The sequence below is a fragment of the Mastigoproctus giganteus genome, chromosome 6, assembly GCF_048544385.1.
Source record: "Mastigoproctus giganteus isolate SK-2022 chromosome 6, ASM4854438v1, whole genome shotgun sequence".
NCBI classification, from domain to species: Eukaryota; Metazoa; Arthropoda; class Arachnida; order Uropygi; family Thelyphonidae; genus Mastigoproctus; species Mastigoproctus giganteus.
Genome location: NC_143580.1, coordinates 232,775,336 through 232,791,448, shown reverse-complemented (window position 1 = coordinate 232,791,448; position 16,113 = coordinate 232,775,336). Strand labels below are relative to the sequence as shown.

Sequence of the window (16,113 nt, the reverse complement as noted above, 5' to 3'; positions counted from 1 at the left end):
AAGTACCTGTAATAAACATGCAATTAGTAATGTAAAATTACTCAATTACAATGATTTTGTTGATTAATTGCCAAAATCATCGTAATTTTACATTACTAAGTGCATATTTATTACAGGTACTTCCTTGCAATTTTCTCTACAGGTAATTTCTGGTAATTTTACTATGGATTCAACAGACTAAACTACTCTGCACCCTATACCTATAGGCCCTATATATATATATATATATATATATATATACACACACATACATACACAGTCAGTCCTCATATAACATGTGTTTACACTACATGAATTCGATCATACACAATTTATAAATAAGGGAACGATATCTTATATAACATGAACCCAATTCGCTTATGCACGATTCGCCTTTGTGTTTACAAGAAATGGCAGTCAAACGCGGAATCACCCCAACTGAATGCAACACGATAGGAATGAAGAGAAGATTCTGAAAATGTATTTGTGTTTTATATCAGTGAAGGGGAAACACATTTCACCATAATAATGTAAAAACCAACACAATTCCAGCTATCGGTATAATCGCAAATGTAATTAGATCGAGTTTACTACCAGTTTATAACAGATTCCACTAGCAGAAATGCAACTGGAAATTGTTTTTATTGTTTTATAGTAGTAACCCCCTAGAAATGTGCTTTAGTAAAATGTGAGGTGTTAATAGTGTATCCTTTACGGTGTTGTTTATTCAGTTGCTACACATGCGCAGCTTTGTTTATGTGTATCAAGCGTGCCTCCTCGTTTTGTAATTGTGCTTTATTCCCTAAAAATTAGTAAAATACTTAAAAGGTGTGAAAAGGAAGCGTCCTGGTGAAGACACTGCAGATTCAGAGAGAAAAATAAAAGCAATATCGATAAACAGAGGCGGACTGGGTCAAAAATTCTTACCCGGGAAAATTTGTAGTGGCCTCATACTAGCGTTTATGGCCAAAATCACACAAGCCTCCGGTGTTTCCCCGGTAAGGCTTATGGCCAGTCCGCCTCTGTCGATAGAGAAAAAATATGAAATTGTGAATCGCTTTGAGCGAAATGAAAGACCATGTGATATTGCACATGCTATAGACCTAAATGAGGCAACGCCGAGAATTACAAAGAATGCAGAGAAAATAAAAACAACTTTCATAGCAGGAACAACTCAAAGTGGAATTAAAATCCATTAGATTAAGACACAAAGAATTGGAAGAGATGGAACAGCTGTCATCTGTTTGGATAGAAAATCAAACAAAAAACAAGTTTGCTTACGATAGAAGCAAAAGCAGTAGCAATATTTTATTACGTAATAAAATACTTACATATTTTATTACGATTATTTATTGTTTGGTAATGTTTTGGTTAGAAATGTGTGTTCAACCTTGGGTGGTCGGCACCTAAACCAATTTTTCCCATAGGGCCTGTTGTTTATATTGCACGATTTTGCATTGCACGAGGGTTTCTAAGAACACAACTATTGTGCTATACGAGGACTGACTGTGTATATATATATATACACAAAAAGGGGGAAAGAAGAGAATATAAAATATATACACAAAACTTATCACACAAATACCAAAATCTAGATGACTTCGTCACCTAGAAAGTAATTTGAATCTAAACAAATAAATGGTAGTTGAAAATTTAGAATCAAAAGAAAGAAAGATAATATAAAGTATTAATGCAAGCACATATTGAACATTGTTGACCCGACAGAGAACTTAATTTAATAATTAAAATAAGAATAAATGTAAAGCATAAATCATGCTACCATATCCAGGATGCAATGTAGTAACAACAATAGTTGTCATGAAAGAAATGCAAATCCCTCTAGTGAATTAATATGCATGTGGTGACCCCTATGTGATGGACATGGTAAATAGCCAATTAGTTAAAATTAAGTTAACGCAAAAAGAAAATGCGGATAGTAAGATGAATAAAAACTTAATAGAGTAGGAATAATAGTACCTGAACTACATGCATATTAACTCATTAGAGGGATTTGCATTTCTTTCATGACAACTATTGTTACTACAACGCATCTTGGATGCTGTAGACATGCCTTATGCTTTACATTTATTCTTATTTTAATTATTAAATTACGTTCTCTGTCAGGTAAATGATGTTCAATATGTGCTTGCATTAATAATTTATATTTTTCTTTTGATTCTAAATTTTTAACTACCTTTTATTTGTTTATATTCAAATTACTTAATCTCTAAATTGATTACTATTATTATTTCATATAACTTAGCAGATATTGATCATTACAGAAACAGAGAACTCATTGTTTTTTGCCTTCGGTCTGGGTGGTTGGCCCCAGACGAAGTCACCTAGATTGTGGGTAAATTACAATATAAGTTTTGTGTATATATTTTAATTTATATTCTCTTCTTTCCCCTTTTTTTTATGTGTATATATATATATATATACATACAGCAGACTCTTGATTTACCAGGATCGGATTAACTGGGACACTTCAAGACTCCAAATTAAAAAAAAAAAAAAAAAAAATCAACCAGAAATCAAAAAATTCAAGTAATAACTAGAATAGGTATAAACAGATGTTTTGCAAGTCGTAAATAAGCGACAAGAAGCGGTGTTATAAGTCGTCATTAGGAGATTATTGTGCCTATCATAATCTTGCAATCGCCCGCTGGCTTCACACCCATTGCTCAAAAAAAAAAAGAGAGACCAAATGTTTAATTTATTTTTGTGCATCACGTTGATTGTTGTGTCCCGTCGCACTGCAAAAGGACAAATTTTGTTTCGTTATTTTTGTCAGCAGTGTTGGATTTTTTTTTTTTTTTTTTTGTTTTTTTGTTTAGAAATCGCAAAAATGATGGGCAAACACAAGAGAATTAAACAAAAACTTGAAATTATTCAAAAGTTTGAAAACGGTGCATCCGCTAAAGCTCTAAAGAACCATTATAATGTTGGTGACTAAACCATACGCATGATTTTAAAAACTAAAGGGAAGCTATTAGATTTAAAATCATCGTAAAAAAATAAAGGGAAGCATCGTATTGGACACACGAGTAGTACATGGTAAGTTTTTTCAGTCGCCATACTTTTTACTTAGGTTGCTGAACATTTTTCAATACATCAAGTCCCTGACTTACATAGCTTCGGACTTGCATTGCATTGTTTATAATTTTTTTTATGACTGAAGATTTCAAGTGAAGAGGACACACATTTCACCATAATGTAACAATTCACAGAATTCCAACTGTCAGTATTATTGCAAATGCAATAAGATCGAGTTTACTACCCATTTATAATTAATTGCACTAACAGAAAAGCCCATAACCCGGAAAATGCAAATTGTTTTATGGTAGTGACCTCCAGAAATGTGCTTTAGTAGAATGTGAGCTCGTGTGGAGTGATAATAGTGAGTTTTCGCCTTAACCCTGTGAAGTTCTTTTCAGAAATTTTCATTTTGACCGTTATCGTTGTGCCGACTAAGAGAATAAGTGGCAGTGGTACTAGTAAGTCTATCAAGAAAAGGAAATTCAGAAAATTAAAATAATAAGGATGTATGAAAATGGCCAAATATCGTGTGGAATTCAGATTTGTCAGTGGCAATGGCGAACACAATAAAGGAGAAAGACAGAATATGAGAAGCAGTGAAGTAATCGGCACCAATGAGGTCAACTATAATAACCAAGGCTACGAAATACAAATCAGTTTTTACAGTACAATAACATGCGTTTTTTCTTCCTTTTATGTTTTCTTTTCTTATGTTCCACTCTGGCTACTTCACCACTGCCCCCAGATAAAGTTTTTAATTGAACTAATTAAAAATATATAACTATTTTTCTTCATTCTTCTGAGGATATTATGTGGTTTTTGTAATTTTGGCATATCAGGGATATAGTAGCAATATTTTTTTAGTCATTCCCGAGTTACGTAAGATATGTAATGTAAAAAGATATGTAACATATGTAAGAGATACGTTCCCAGCCCGAGTTCCGGGCTGGGAACGTATCTCTTACATATGTCGGGAACTTACTGTATTTTTGGATTAACCAGGAAATCGATTATCCGGGATTTTTTTTTTTTTTTTGTGTGTGTGTGTGTGTGTGTGTGTGTGTGTGTGTGTGTGTGTGTGTGTGTGTGTGTGTGTGTGTGTGTGTGTGTGTGTGTGTGTGTGTATTTTTTTTTTTTTTTTTTTTTACTAACCATACTTTATCCCTTGTGTTTTCTATAAATCTATCTTGGTATTTTCTTCTTGAATTGTCTTCAATATTAATTGCTATATACAATGTATTATGGTCATAATGCATCATTGCTGTTGCAAGTGCATTAGCCCATAAGTATTAGTTACAGTTTGTTACAATTTATTAACTTTCTTTCCATATTACTGACTTTAGCAATTTTTACCACTGTCAACGCATTTACAAACTTTTTAAAGTTCTGAAACTGCTTTGGACCATGTACATCTTCTTCTTCTGCTCCTCCTCCTCCTAATTTATAATACAATATTAGTATGTTCATATATATATATATATATATAATCAATGATTATATATATATTGATTGTATAATCAATGATTATGTATATATATATAAATATATAATCAATGATTATGCTGTAATTAATATAGATGCATTTAATGAAAATAAGTGTATTCATTAATAAAATGCTTAGCTTTTTGTTATATTCTGTGTAGGGTAAGCCTCGGGGAGGAGGATTTTTCAAGCAAGCCAAAAAGTCATATCCTATGTTTCCTGTACGAGAGGAGAAAATTAAATGGGACGAATATGGAGAAATAATAAAGTTAGTATTTAAAACTGTGTTGTTATTAGTCAGTTTCTTTCTGATATTCAATTCCATTACTCATACCTCTCTCAAATTTAGTAGTTTGTCCCTTGCACATTGCCTGTTCTTCACCCCCTTGGTTAAATTGTTTGTATTATATTTTTACCTTAAATACAAACAGATATAAACTTAATTTATTTAGAAAATAAAAGAATTTGTTTTTCTGAAAAGATTTTTAATAGTAGGTATAAAACTAGTTCTGGAAACATATGGCCATTTTATTAATTTGTTTTGTGGATGAAATTGTCATTTCACCAATCGCATTAATGCAAGAAAAGTTGGAAAGACCAGCAAGCTGCTAGATTATATTTGGAAGTTCTGAAAGATAGCGAGATTTAGCAGCATTAATGAAAAATTTTTCTCACTACTTTATCCTTTGAATAAGTGGGCATTGAAGACTCTCACAATTCCAAAGTGCTTCTACTTTATGCATGGCATTAGCCAATGCATAAAAATAAAAGTGTCTCAATGATTGGCAATGTATACTACTTAGGCACTGACCAATGTGACAGTTATTCCCTTACCCCACAACAGATGGAACTGCTGAGTTATTTGTCAACTAACTCTTATATCAGAAGTTCTCATTTCCTCAAATATAGAGGTAATTTTCAACAGATCCTATGAACCTCAAATTTGATTTCAATTCTTTTCACCACTAGCATTCTTGCAATTTTTCAATTTTAACATCAATAAAAAAAATTTTTGCACATATATTAGCTGGCTGTTTTTTTAGCATATTGACTATCTGAGAAATATGCATGTATGTTAGGATAGGGCACTGTTAAAGCCATGTTATGTCAAGGAACTGGGTATATTCTTGCTGTGGATGTATGCCATTTCAATTTTTTTTTTTTTTTTTTAATTCATAAAAAATCCCCCCCCCCAACTGTTTTACCATGTCTGCTAAATGCATCATAAATTTTCACAGAAATAGAACAAACTTATCTGCAAAAAGATCTAAAATTTCCTTAATTTCACAAATATATGGGGTCTCAGTTTTGTGTCAACCTCAGTGATGTCAATTTCAACCTATAATCTGCCAAGCTCTGCTTACTTTTTCTGACAGAATCTTAATTATCAGTTATTTCATTTCAGCTGCCCTAATTATTTATTCTACAATTCCCTTTGTGGATATGATATTCCTTTCTCTGATATTCCTTTTTATAAAGATTTCCTAATCTGGAATCTTCTCTGTCTTGAAATCTCTTTACCCCATTCTGTCAAATTTATCTGTTGTCTGTATTGTTCTCTTAGCTCTACAAATCACTTGGAACTTTTGACTTCCTTTCTTTGAAGTAAACTCAATTTTCATTGAAGGAAACTCAATTTCCTTCAATCTAATTTTTCTAATAGCGAGATTAATTTTCCTTTGGTGACACAGGTCAAGTATTTTTCATCAAATAAACAATATATGAACTAGATAGAGCTTTGGACACTGATTTCAAATCTGTTTTTAGTTTCCTTCTAGCACATCTAGTTTTTGTGATGAATACGCATTGATTGATTATACTATTTAGCCAGCCTACATATATTATTTATTTATTTATTATTATTATTTATACATTCATATTTCTGTAATTATGTGAATATATATATATATATATCCTTGTTATTTCATAATTTAATTATTTGAATTAGTGAATAATTAAATTATTTTCATAATTTAATTATTCACTAATGAGAAATCCAGGTTTTGGATAAACAATCATGATGTCAACATTCCAATTCTGGTATCTACACGGCATATACTAGATTCTTTAGAAGATAAAATGGAATATGATGAAGTGCAATTGGCAGGACCTGAGAGCTTCAGCTGATCTTTACTACACACCCAACATAGTCATCAGAGCCAGAGCTATTTACCTAAGATGAGTTGAACCTAACCTACTCCAAAGATAAATACGAACTTCTCACTTTGCAACTAAAGCAGAAACAATGCTTAGCTAAAAAGAACAGCAAAGTGTCTTGTTGTTGTAAAAGAAAGCAAGTTTTGGTGGGTGACATTCTTTACAGTAAATGATTTTCACTGCACTTTCCATGGAATTTTTAGGGAATTGTCACTAGTACACATGTTACAGCTGAATGGCAGCTCTTCATCAACTCCTTACAGTGAAGTTTGAAAGCTGTTCTCTTGCATAATCAAAACTTAAAGCCATCCATCACTATATTCATCTAAAGGAGTATACTATAGCACGAAGACACTATTCAAAATAATTTGATATGCACTCGTGAGCAGAATATCTGTGGTGACCTCAGTCATTTGTTTGTTAATTCACAAAAAATATAGTTTCCCATTCCTATAGGACAGCCGTTCTTTCACAGACTTGTTACATCACATGTGACCAGCCTCAAAGAAGCGCATATAAGTGAGCAACAAGTGGTTTTCAGTATGTTCCATCAGTTGATCCAATGAAAATTTTCCTCTCCACATTAAACTAGGAAATTTCCAAAGATCATTACCACGAAAGTGAAATATCTTTTTTGTAGCTCTACAATATTAGAGCTTCTGAACATTGAATGTTTTGAAAAATGCCCCAGTATATTAGAACTAAAAGCATTGCAACCTTTCAAATGGCTTTATGTGGAAACTTTTTGTTAACCACAGGTTTGTTTGTTTGTTATTTGGTTTTTAGGAGCATTAGCAACTAAGACCATATTGACCGTATTTGGTGGTCTTGGACTAAGACCGTATTTGGTGGTCATGGGCTCGAACCCGAGTCTAATCAAGAAGCGTGTGCTAAGCACTGCTGCTCCTGCCCACCTGGCTACTGAGGCGCCCTTAACCACAGGTCTCCAGCATACAAAGATGAAGTTCAGAAATTGCTCAATGGATATAAAAGAAATGGAATGTAACTCCATTTCTTGCATTTACATTTAGACTTCTTTCCCCCAAAAACCTTGGCACATTTTGATTCCATCCAAATGTGCCATGGTTTTCCATTGACTTTTGTTTTGATGGAATCATTTTCCCTTATCTGGAATGATGAGAAGGTTCCATCAAAACATAAGCAATGGAAAACCGCTACTAAGATTTCTAGAACGAGCATATGTTGATCAGGTACTGCTGGATGTTGTATAATGATATTTTGGATAAAGGTTACCAAAAGAAATCATCTGCATAACTATTTTTAAATAGTACATATCTTTTTTACAGTAGTGTACTGTAACTATGTATATAAAGTGTATTGGGTTTAAACTATAAAAGTGATAATAAATGTAATTGTAGCCAGTCTAATATGTAATGAAGTAACCTTAATTATGTAGTGTAGTGATATTATCAGCAGTCATAATCATCATGGTCTGAAAATATATGCATGCACACTATGTAAGTAATTCACACTATTATGTTTGAAACAAGTTAAGCTTAATACCCTTGTATTAAACTTGGGTTGTTTCAAGTATACCAGTGTGAATTACTTACATAGCACTTTCCTGCATGTAGTACTACACCTTTCATTGCATACTTTAGATGATTTTTTTTTTTTTTTTTTTTTTTTCTTTAAAATCTGGGAATAATTAGTAATGAACATGGAGAAATATGCTATCAAGACAATATCAATCGCGGAAAATTGGAGGTGATGGAGTCCTGATATTAGCATGTCAGGACTCCATCACCTTAATGCAAGTTTACCATTGCCAGACTTGCATTAAGGAAGGCCTAAATGATTTTTTTTTTTTTTTTTTATTATTATTATTATTATTAGTGTTTTTTCCAAAGTGGCAGATGTTCATAGAGAATTTAAGTTTTGTTTTTGCAAACAGGTTAAAAAGATCCATAAAAATCTTGTATTATACAAAAATTCATGAGAATCATGTGCAAAAATATTTAAATGTTTTTAAAAAAATTGTTTGAAGTGTTATTAGTAATTATTAACCTAATTTTTATATGTTATAAAAAATATATAATTTTTTTTATTATTAAAGCAAGTTTCTTGCATGTTGTAACATCTCCCATTGTGTCTTCTGCATTGGATACAGTATACAATGTATCCTGATAGTGTGTAAATAACAGATGTGCATCCCAAAGTATTCAGAAATATTATAGAGACCGTTTATCATATATTTTTTTATTTATTTATTATATTTTGTATTATCTTGGCATTCTTTTTTGCAGTAGATATTTCTGTACCTTAACTTTTTTTTTTTTTTAACTTGAATAGTGATTGATCTTTTTTCCATGCCAGAATAAACAAATGACATAATAGCTTTTTTTTGTATTTGCAGTGGCAAATGAAGCAAGCTTACACAGCATCAGTCAAAAAAAAAAAACCTACCCACATCATTTGTCCATCTCCTCAAACTCAATTTTCAAATTTACATTACCCACTTCTACAACACCAGATATAAATTTGTTCCAACAATCGATTACTCTCTGGCTGAAAGCAAATAAATTTTTGCACATCTATCCTGCTACCATTCTTTTTAAATTTAAATTCTTGTTCCTTTATGCATTTTTCAGTCAGTTCTCTCGTAGGTGCCTAATTTCCAGACTTAGCAATTTGTAGAACTGAAGTTTTTCTTGATAACAATACCCTTTTATATCCCTGACTAGTCTTGTTCTTCTTCTTTGCACTTTTTCCAACAGAAACGGGGCTTCCAAACCTGTATGTAGTGCCCAAGATGCAGCCTAAATATTGCCTTATACAAGGAGGGATAATCACCTCCTTTTCTCTGCTGGCAGAATTCCTGTATATTATCGAATAACCCCATGAGCCTAACAGCTTTTCTGTTACTGCTCAGAGAAAGTTGTATTGGACTGTACAGTTATCTCTAAGTCATTATTGTTCACCACCATTCAGAGTGTAGTACCACCCAATTGGTATGTTATTCTGGGATCCAAGTGCAGTCCTTGTATTTATTAATGTTTAAACTTCAATTTCTAGTTCTCTGGTTCATCCTCCTAATTTCTCTGTCTTGTTGCAGTAGCATTCTCTGATTTCTGTCATTGATGATACAAAGGTTATCAGTGTGGCAACCTTTGTATCATTGGTCAACTTTGATGCTAAACTTGATAAGCCTTCATCATTATTATTAATAATTATTGAAAACAGCAATAAGGAGCCCAACATTTAACCCTGAGGGACTCCTCTTATAACATTAGTCCATGAAGAGCACTTCAAAATAGATAAATTTACAAGAAAACTGAATTTTTTTTCATTACTGTGTTTATTCATCAATAAAAGTAGAATTTATTATGTAATTATTTTTTATTATTTTTTTTTCCAGAGCTGAGGATTATATGATTATTGAACCAAACACAACTGAAGAAGACAATAAAGAAAATCTGAGGGAAGTGGATGATAATTTGCAAGGTAATGAACTAAAATATACATTTATTTTATTCCTAAGAAATCTTGATAACCACCAAAATAGATATGGAAATGGATAGATCATGGTATCTACAGACATACATTGCAATATTTTTTTTTTAATCTTTTATGTGTCTGCAAGCATGCACAATTCAAAGAGAGCCCAGTGTGGAAAAGTTATGATTCCTTAAATCTATGGTTAATCTCTTATGTAAATGAGTTACTGATGCTCACAATATGACTATAGATTTAATTCCACACAACCCAAGTTTTTTTGCCACCATTATAACTAGTCATACATCTCATCAGTGCATGACTAAAGTAGGAAGAAAAACAACAGATGACCCAAGGTCACTCACTTGGCCCCCACTCCATTCTAATGATATGGAAGTGAAGGCCTATTGAATGACTCTCAGTTACTGTAGATTTTTGCTGGTATATTGTAATTACAATGGCTGTAGAAGTTAAATTTTCAAATCTTTATTATTGCATGTGAGAAATTGATTGACCACAATACGAAGTATTTTTTCTCTGAAACACATTCCTTGATTCTCTCACTGTCTGATTCTGTAATAGGCATGCATTTAAAACTTGATATTACAGTACATGATAACATTTTCTGTGAATTTGTTTATTGTCATTTGTTTACATTTTACATAAATATTTACAGGTGTAAATAAGTTCAGTTGTTAGTTCTTCACATTCACTGAAATGTGCTCCTATAAAACTGCTCAAGCAGTAGGTGCACCTCTCTAAAATCCGACAGCTCTTAACCCTTGAGGGTGCCAGATTTTAGAGTTTAATGCAGTGGTTCTCAAACTTTCTGAGCCCACACCTCCCTTGACCTGTAAAATTTTTGCAGTGCCTCCCTTGAAGTAAAACATCTATAATTAATAAATTTTTAATATTTTCCATGGAAATCTTACATAAACTATTACATTGTCCGCGATACCCCTGGTAAATTATGGCATCTCCCCAGGGTGTCGCAAAGCACAGTTTGAGAACTGCTGGTTTAATGTATATATATTTTGTCTGTAGAATTTTGCATGTTGTACGGGCTGGAAAACCTCTGCTTGAGATGAACTAACTACAACCTTGATTGAGGAGGATCTCAGAAATTCCTTCATTTACTGACAGGAATCATGCCAACTAGGCAGCCATGGTGAACTGGTGCAAGTTTCATGAACACTCTGAGCTCAAATTTATGAGAATCTTAATCACCACCATCATCATCATTGGCCATTTCAATCCACTGCAGGATGAAGGCCTCTCCAGCAGCTTTCCGGTTCCTTCTGTTTTGTGAAATGGCCATCCATTTACTACCCATGAACTCTTGAATTTCATCTGTCCATTTCTGTTGTTGTCTTCGATGGATTTTCTTTTAGCTCCTCTTGGGTACCATTCTGTTATTATATTTTCGAGCTATGTTCCTGCCCAAGACCATTTCATTTCCTTAGTTTTGATAAGAATGTCCCTTACTTATGTTTGCTGCATAATGTTTTTTTTTCTTATCCAACAGTCTGATTCCTAATATAATTTGTTCCATTCTTTGCTGTGTAGTTTTCAGCCTTTCGTCCATTCTTTTGGTGAGTGTCCAAGTTTCACTTCCATAAATCATGGTGAGGAGTATACATTGGTTCATTGTGTTATGTTTCAGACAAATTGGGATATTGCTTCTCAGTATGAGACTATATTTCCTGAATGCTACCATCCAAAATTTATTCTTCCCATGACTTCCAGCCATTTATCATTGTTACGGCTAATGACTTGTCCAAGATAAGTATATGAACCCATATAATTCAAATTCTACTCTTTCAATTCATTTCATATAATTCATTTCAAATTCTACTCTTTCAATGATTATATCCCTTTCTGTTGCATACTTGTTCATCATTACTTTTGTTTTAGCCATATTCGTCTTTAGTCCAAAATCCTTACTAACTCTGCTGATTTAAGTTTTCCTCTAATTCTTTGGGATCATGGCTTATGATCACAATGTCATCTGCAAATCGTAAATGGTTTAGGTACTCTCCATTCACATTGACTCCTTTCTGCAACCAGTCCAATCATCTGAAAGCTTCCTCAAGGGCAGCAGTAAACAACTTCGGAGATGTTGTCTTCTTTCCGAACTTCTTTCTCAAAATTTTAATTTGCTACTGTGTTTGTCTAGCCTAAAAAGGAGGTAGCATTCTCATATATTTTCTTCAAAATTATAATGTATTGGGTGTCTATGGCTTGTCGTTCCAGTGGCCAAAACATTGCCTTATGGAGTCAAATGCCTTTTCATAATCCACAAAATACCAGGCATAATGGTGTTTTATGTTCATTTGCTTTCTCCGTTAGGGGTGATATTACATGAAGGTGATCCATACTTCAGAATCCTATCCTAAAGTCAGCTTGCTCTTTTGGCTGATTCTCATCAAGTATTCTTTCTAATCTGTTAGTGATGCCCCTTGTGAACAACTTGTAGATATGGGAAAACAAGCTAATTGGTCTATAATTTCCAATTTCTGATTTGTCTCCTTTCTTAAGCAGCAAAATTATGATTGCATTATTCCACTTCTAAGGGCTCATGCCTTTCCTAATGTATTTTGTGAAGAGTTTTGTCAGTTTCTGTGTCAAATGTCTTTTCTTCCCAATTTTAATAATTCTACAGTAACTTCATCTTCACCTGGGGCTTTTTGATTGTTCATTCTCTTCAATGCATATACTATATCATCAGGAAGGATATTGGGTATGTCATATGTGTTGCAAATTTGTGATCCATCTTCCTCACTGCTGGCATCATTCTCTTGCTCCTTATATAATACTTTATAGTAGTCTTCTACTATGACTAAATTTTTTCTTCTTTGGATTTCTTTTTACTTATCGGTTTCTCAGGCTTTATCACTGTTAGAAAGTTGTATTCTTTGTTGTTATCTTGGTCCTGAAAAGTCTGCAGAAGCTCAAACTTGTTCTTAAGTTTCAGTGCATACTGCTTTTTCTCCTCTTTAATCAAAGTCCTTCTTATTATTACTCTAACAGTTTATATTATATCTATATCAAGTGTGTATTTTACCATTCTGCTCTGTGATCACTTCCAACATTTACCTTGTTCAGAACGGTAACATCGTTCACAATATATCTTCTGTTAGTGAGGATGAAGTCAGTTGTTTCATTAGTTTTAATCCATTTGGGCTTTTCCATGTCCACTTTCTGTTCACCCTTTTCTTGAAAAAAATGTTCATTACTGACATTCCTTGAGATTCTGCAAATTCCACAAGCTTTTCACCTCTTTCATTTCTTTCACCAATTCCTTAAATTTCCTATAGTTTCCCTTTCTGTGCTGTTTTGTCTCTTTCCAACCTTAGCATTGAAGTGTAGCTCTCTCTCTCTCTCTCTCTCTCTCTCTCTCTCTCTCTCTCTCTCTCTCTCTCTCTATTCATACCTATACACTGATTTATTTAAAAAATACACACATATGTACATTAGAATAACTTAATTTTTTTCTTAACTCTAGTTAATAAAAAAAAAAAAAATGAATAATTCCATAATAGATTATGGATAATATTTTTCTGTATCTTCTCTCTCTCTCTCTCTCTCTCTCTCTCTCTCTCTCTCTCTCCCCCCCCCTAAAAATGCTGTTTGCATGCTTGCATATACATCCTACAGGCACCTAGGAGTGGCAATACTGATTGGCATGGAATATATAGTGATCAAACGAATGGTGCTGCCTGTCATTTTGTCAGTATGTAGCCCATACAACAGAGAAAGGAAAGGATCTGATGGATTTCGAACAGGAATAATTTTATGACTTTCATTACTAGGAAGGCTGGAGTCATCTCAGCAAATTTTATACAGGCAATGTCACTGTTCAAGGGCCGCCTTAGTGAAGATATGGCAGGAATGGTTTGAAGAGAGAGGCAACAGCCCAACATTCCAGGATGAGTAGACCAGGAGCCCAACAATGGTTGACTGTCAAGGTCAACAGCAGTTGGAGCATACTGTCTGGGTCAACAGGAGAGTATGTCTCATGATCCCTCAATTAACAGCAGACTACAACAGGGCACACATAGAAACATTTCTGAGCATACCATCTGACAGACAGATGCTCTTGCCTACAGAGTAGGTGACCTGTTCATGTGTCCATGTTGAACGACCATCATTGACATCTCCACCTGCAGTAAGCACCATTTGAACATTGGACAAATGGAAAAGAGTCACCTTGTCTGATGAATCAAGGTTCCAGCTGCATCTTGCCAATGGGTGGGTGCATATTCGACGGTAAGCAAGTGAGCAACTGCAATCAGACAGGCCAGTGGCAGTTTTAATGAAATCACTAGTTCCCCTCACCCCCATTAAACACACCCTCGCTACCAGATCCTGCCTTGGCATTGTTTTAGACCAAGTTCCAAGTAGTTTGTGCTCTTTTGGTCACCAAGTCCCCTCGCTCAAAAATTTGTGAGATGCAGTGGAACACAGCATTTGCCAGTCCACTCCAGTGCTTCGGCCTGTTGCCAAACTCCAAGATGTCCGGCTGGTCCAGGATACCCCGAAGACACCTTTTGTGGTCTCATGGAGTTAATGCCATGTCAGGTGCAAGCAGTTATCATGGTAAAAGGTGACCCAACACACTATTAGTGATCATAATGTTTTGGCGTGTGTGTGTGTGTGTGTGTGTGTGTGTGTGTGTGTGTGTGTGTGTGTGTGTGTGTGTGTGTGTGTGTGTAAAGTGAAAAAAAAAAAAAATAAGGGAGATACAGAGTGATACAAGTGAGATAGAAGGTAAAAAATATGTATAAATATTTACAAAATTGACAAATTAAGGAGTTGCCACACAAATTACAAAACTGGCCTCTTGTCAGTTGTCAACAACCAGGTGTGTGTGTGTGTGTGAGAGAGAGAGAGAGAGACAGAAGTTGGAAGTGTAAGTTACACAGGATGCCAAAAGCCCAGAGGAAAAATATAACAGAAATATCTATTTTGTTTTACCGTATATTTTATATAAAAAAGTTATTTCTCTTTTGCATTATGGTTAAAAAAAAATGGATAAAATGTAAAAAATTTGAAAAATCTAATTCAACTTTGTCATTATTACAGACATCATGGAAGTGCCCACAAAATGCATATCTTTTTCTCAGACTCTTGATATCAATGCATCTGTGCAGTTCATTGATTTTGAAGGAAGGTCAGATAGTGAATCAATAAAGAAGATTATAGCTCTTATAAAACCAAGGAGGCTTATTTTAGTTAGAGGCTCTCAAGAAGCTACTGAGCTCTTAGCTGCATTCTGTCAAAGTACTGGTGCTGTACAGGGCAAAGTTTTCTGTCCACGATTGTTTGAAATTGTAGATGCTACCACAGAGAGCCATATATACCAAGTAAGAAATATAGTCCTATTTTTGTATCATATCAAATATTAAAACTGTTTATGTAGAAATATAAATATTTGTCCTGGTCCAGAAAGTTCTGCAAACACAAACAGCACATGAGGCCATGATTTGTAGCAGAATCATTAGGTGATTCTCCTACAAATTGCAGTCCCACTACAGCACTTTCACTACTTTGAACAGCAATTTCTTATTTTATGTAGTTTTTACACTACACTTTTTTTTATCAATACATATACTTATTTCTTATCTGCATATATTTTGTTAAATTTAAACATAGCAAATACCAAATGTTAATGAATCCACTTAACTAAAATTTGATTATACAAAGTAGTAGAGGCTATTCAATTTATTACCTGAATTTTTCTGTTTATTACCTAGCTCTTTTTTATTAGGAAATATTTTTCATATAACATAGAATACATCCATTATTTATGAAATTTATGTGCTGTCAGCCGCAAACTAATTTCCCTAGAGTTATTATTTGTCGATTATTTTAATTTTGTTTTGGTGATGCTTTGGAAATTGTGCTATGCAGTAAAAGTTGCATGATAATTTGAGAACTTTTACAGCTGCAGAATATCAACAAAGGGTGTCCACTCAGTTATTCATGATATTAGTTATT

The 16,113-nt window shown here is 33.7% G+C and overlaps 1 protein-coding gene across 2 annotated transcripts in view; it reads left to right on the top strand.

Moving 5' to 3' along the window:
- Nucleotides 1–16,113, top strand: part of Cpsf100 (cleavage and polyadenylation specificity factor subunit 2) — a 199,703-nt gene that overhangs the window by 144,692 nt on the left and 38,898 nt on the right. For both annotated transcript variants that reach the window (XM_090375764.1, XM_090375763.1), the window contains 3 exons: nt 4,662–4,768; nt 10,037–10,122; nt 15,199–15,479. In XM_090375764.1, coding sequence (XP_090231890.1) covers nt 4,662–4,768; nt 10,037–10,122; nt 15,199–15,479 — 474 coding nt within the window. The remainder of the gene's footprint in view (nt 1–4,661; nt 4,769–10,036; nt 10,123–15,198; nt 15,480–16,113) is intronic.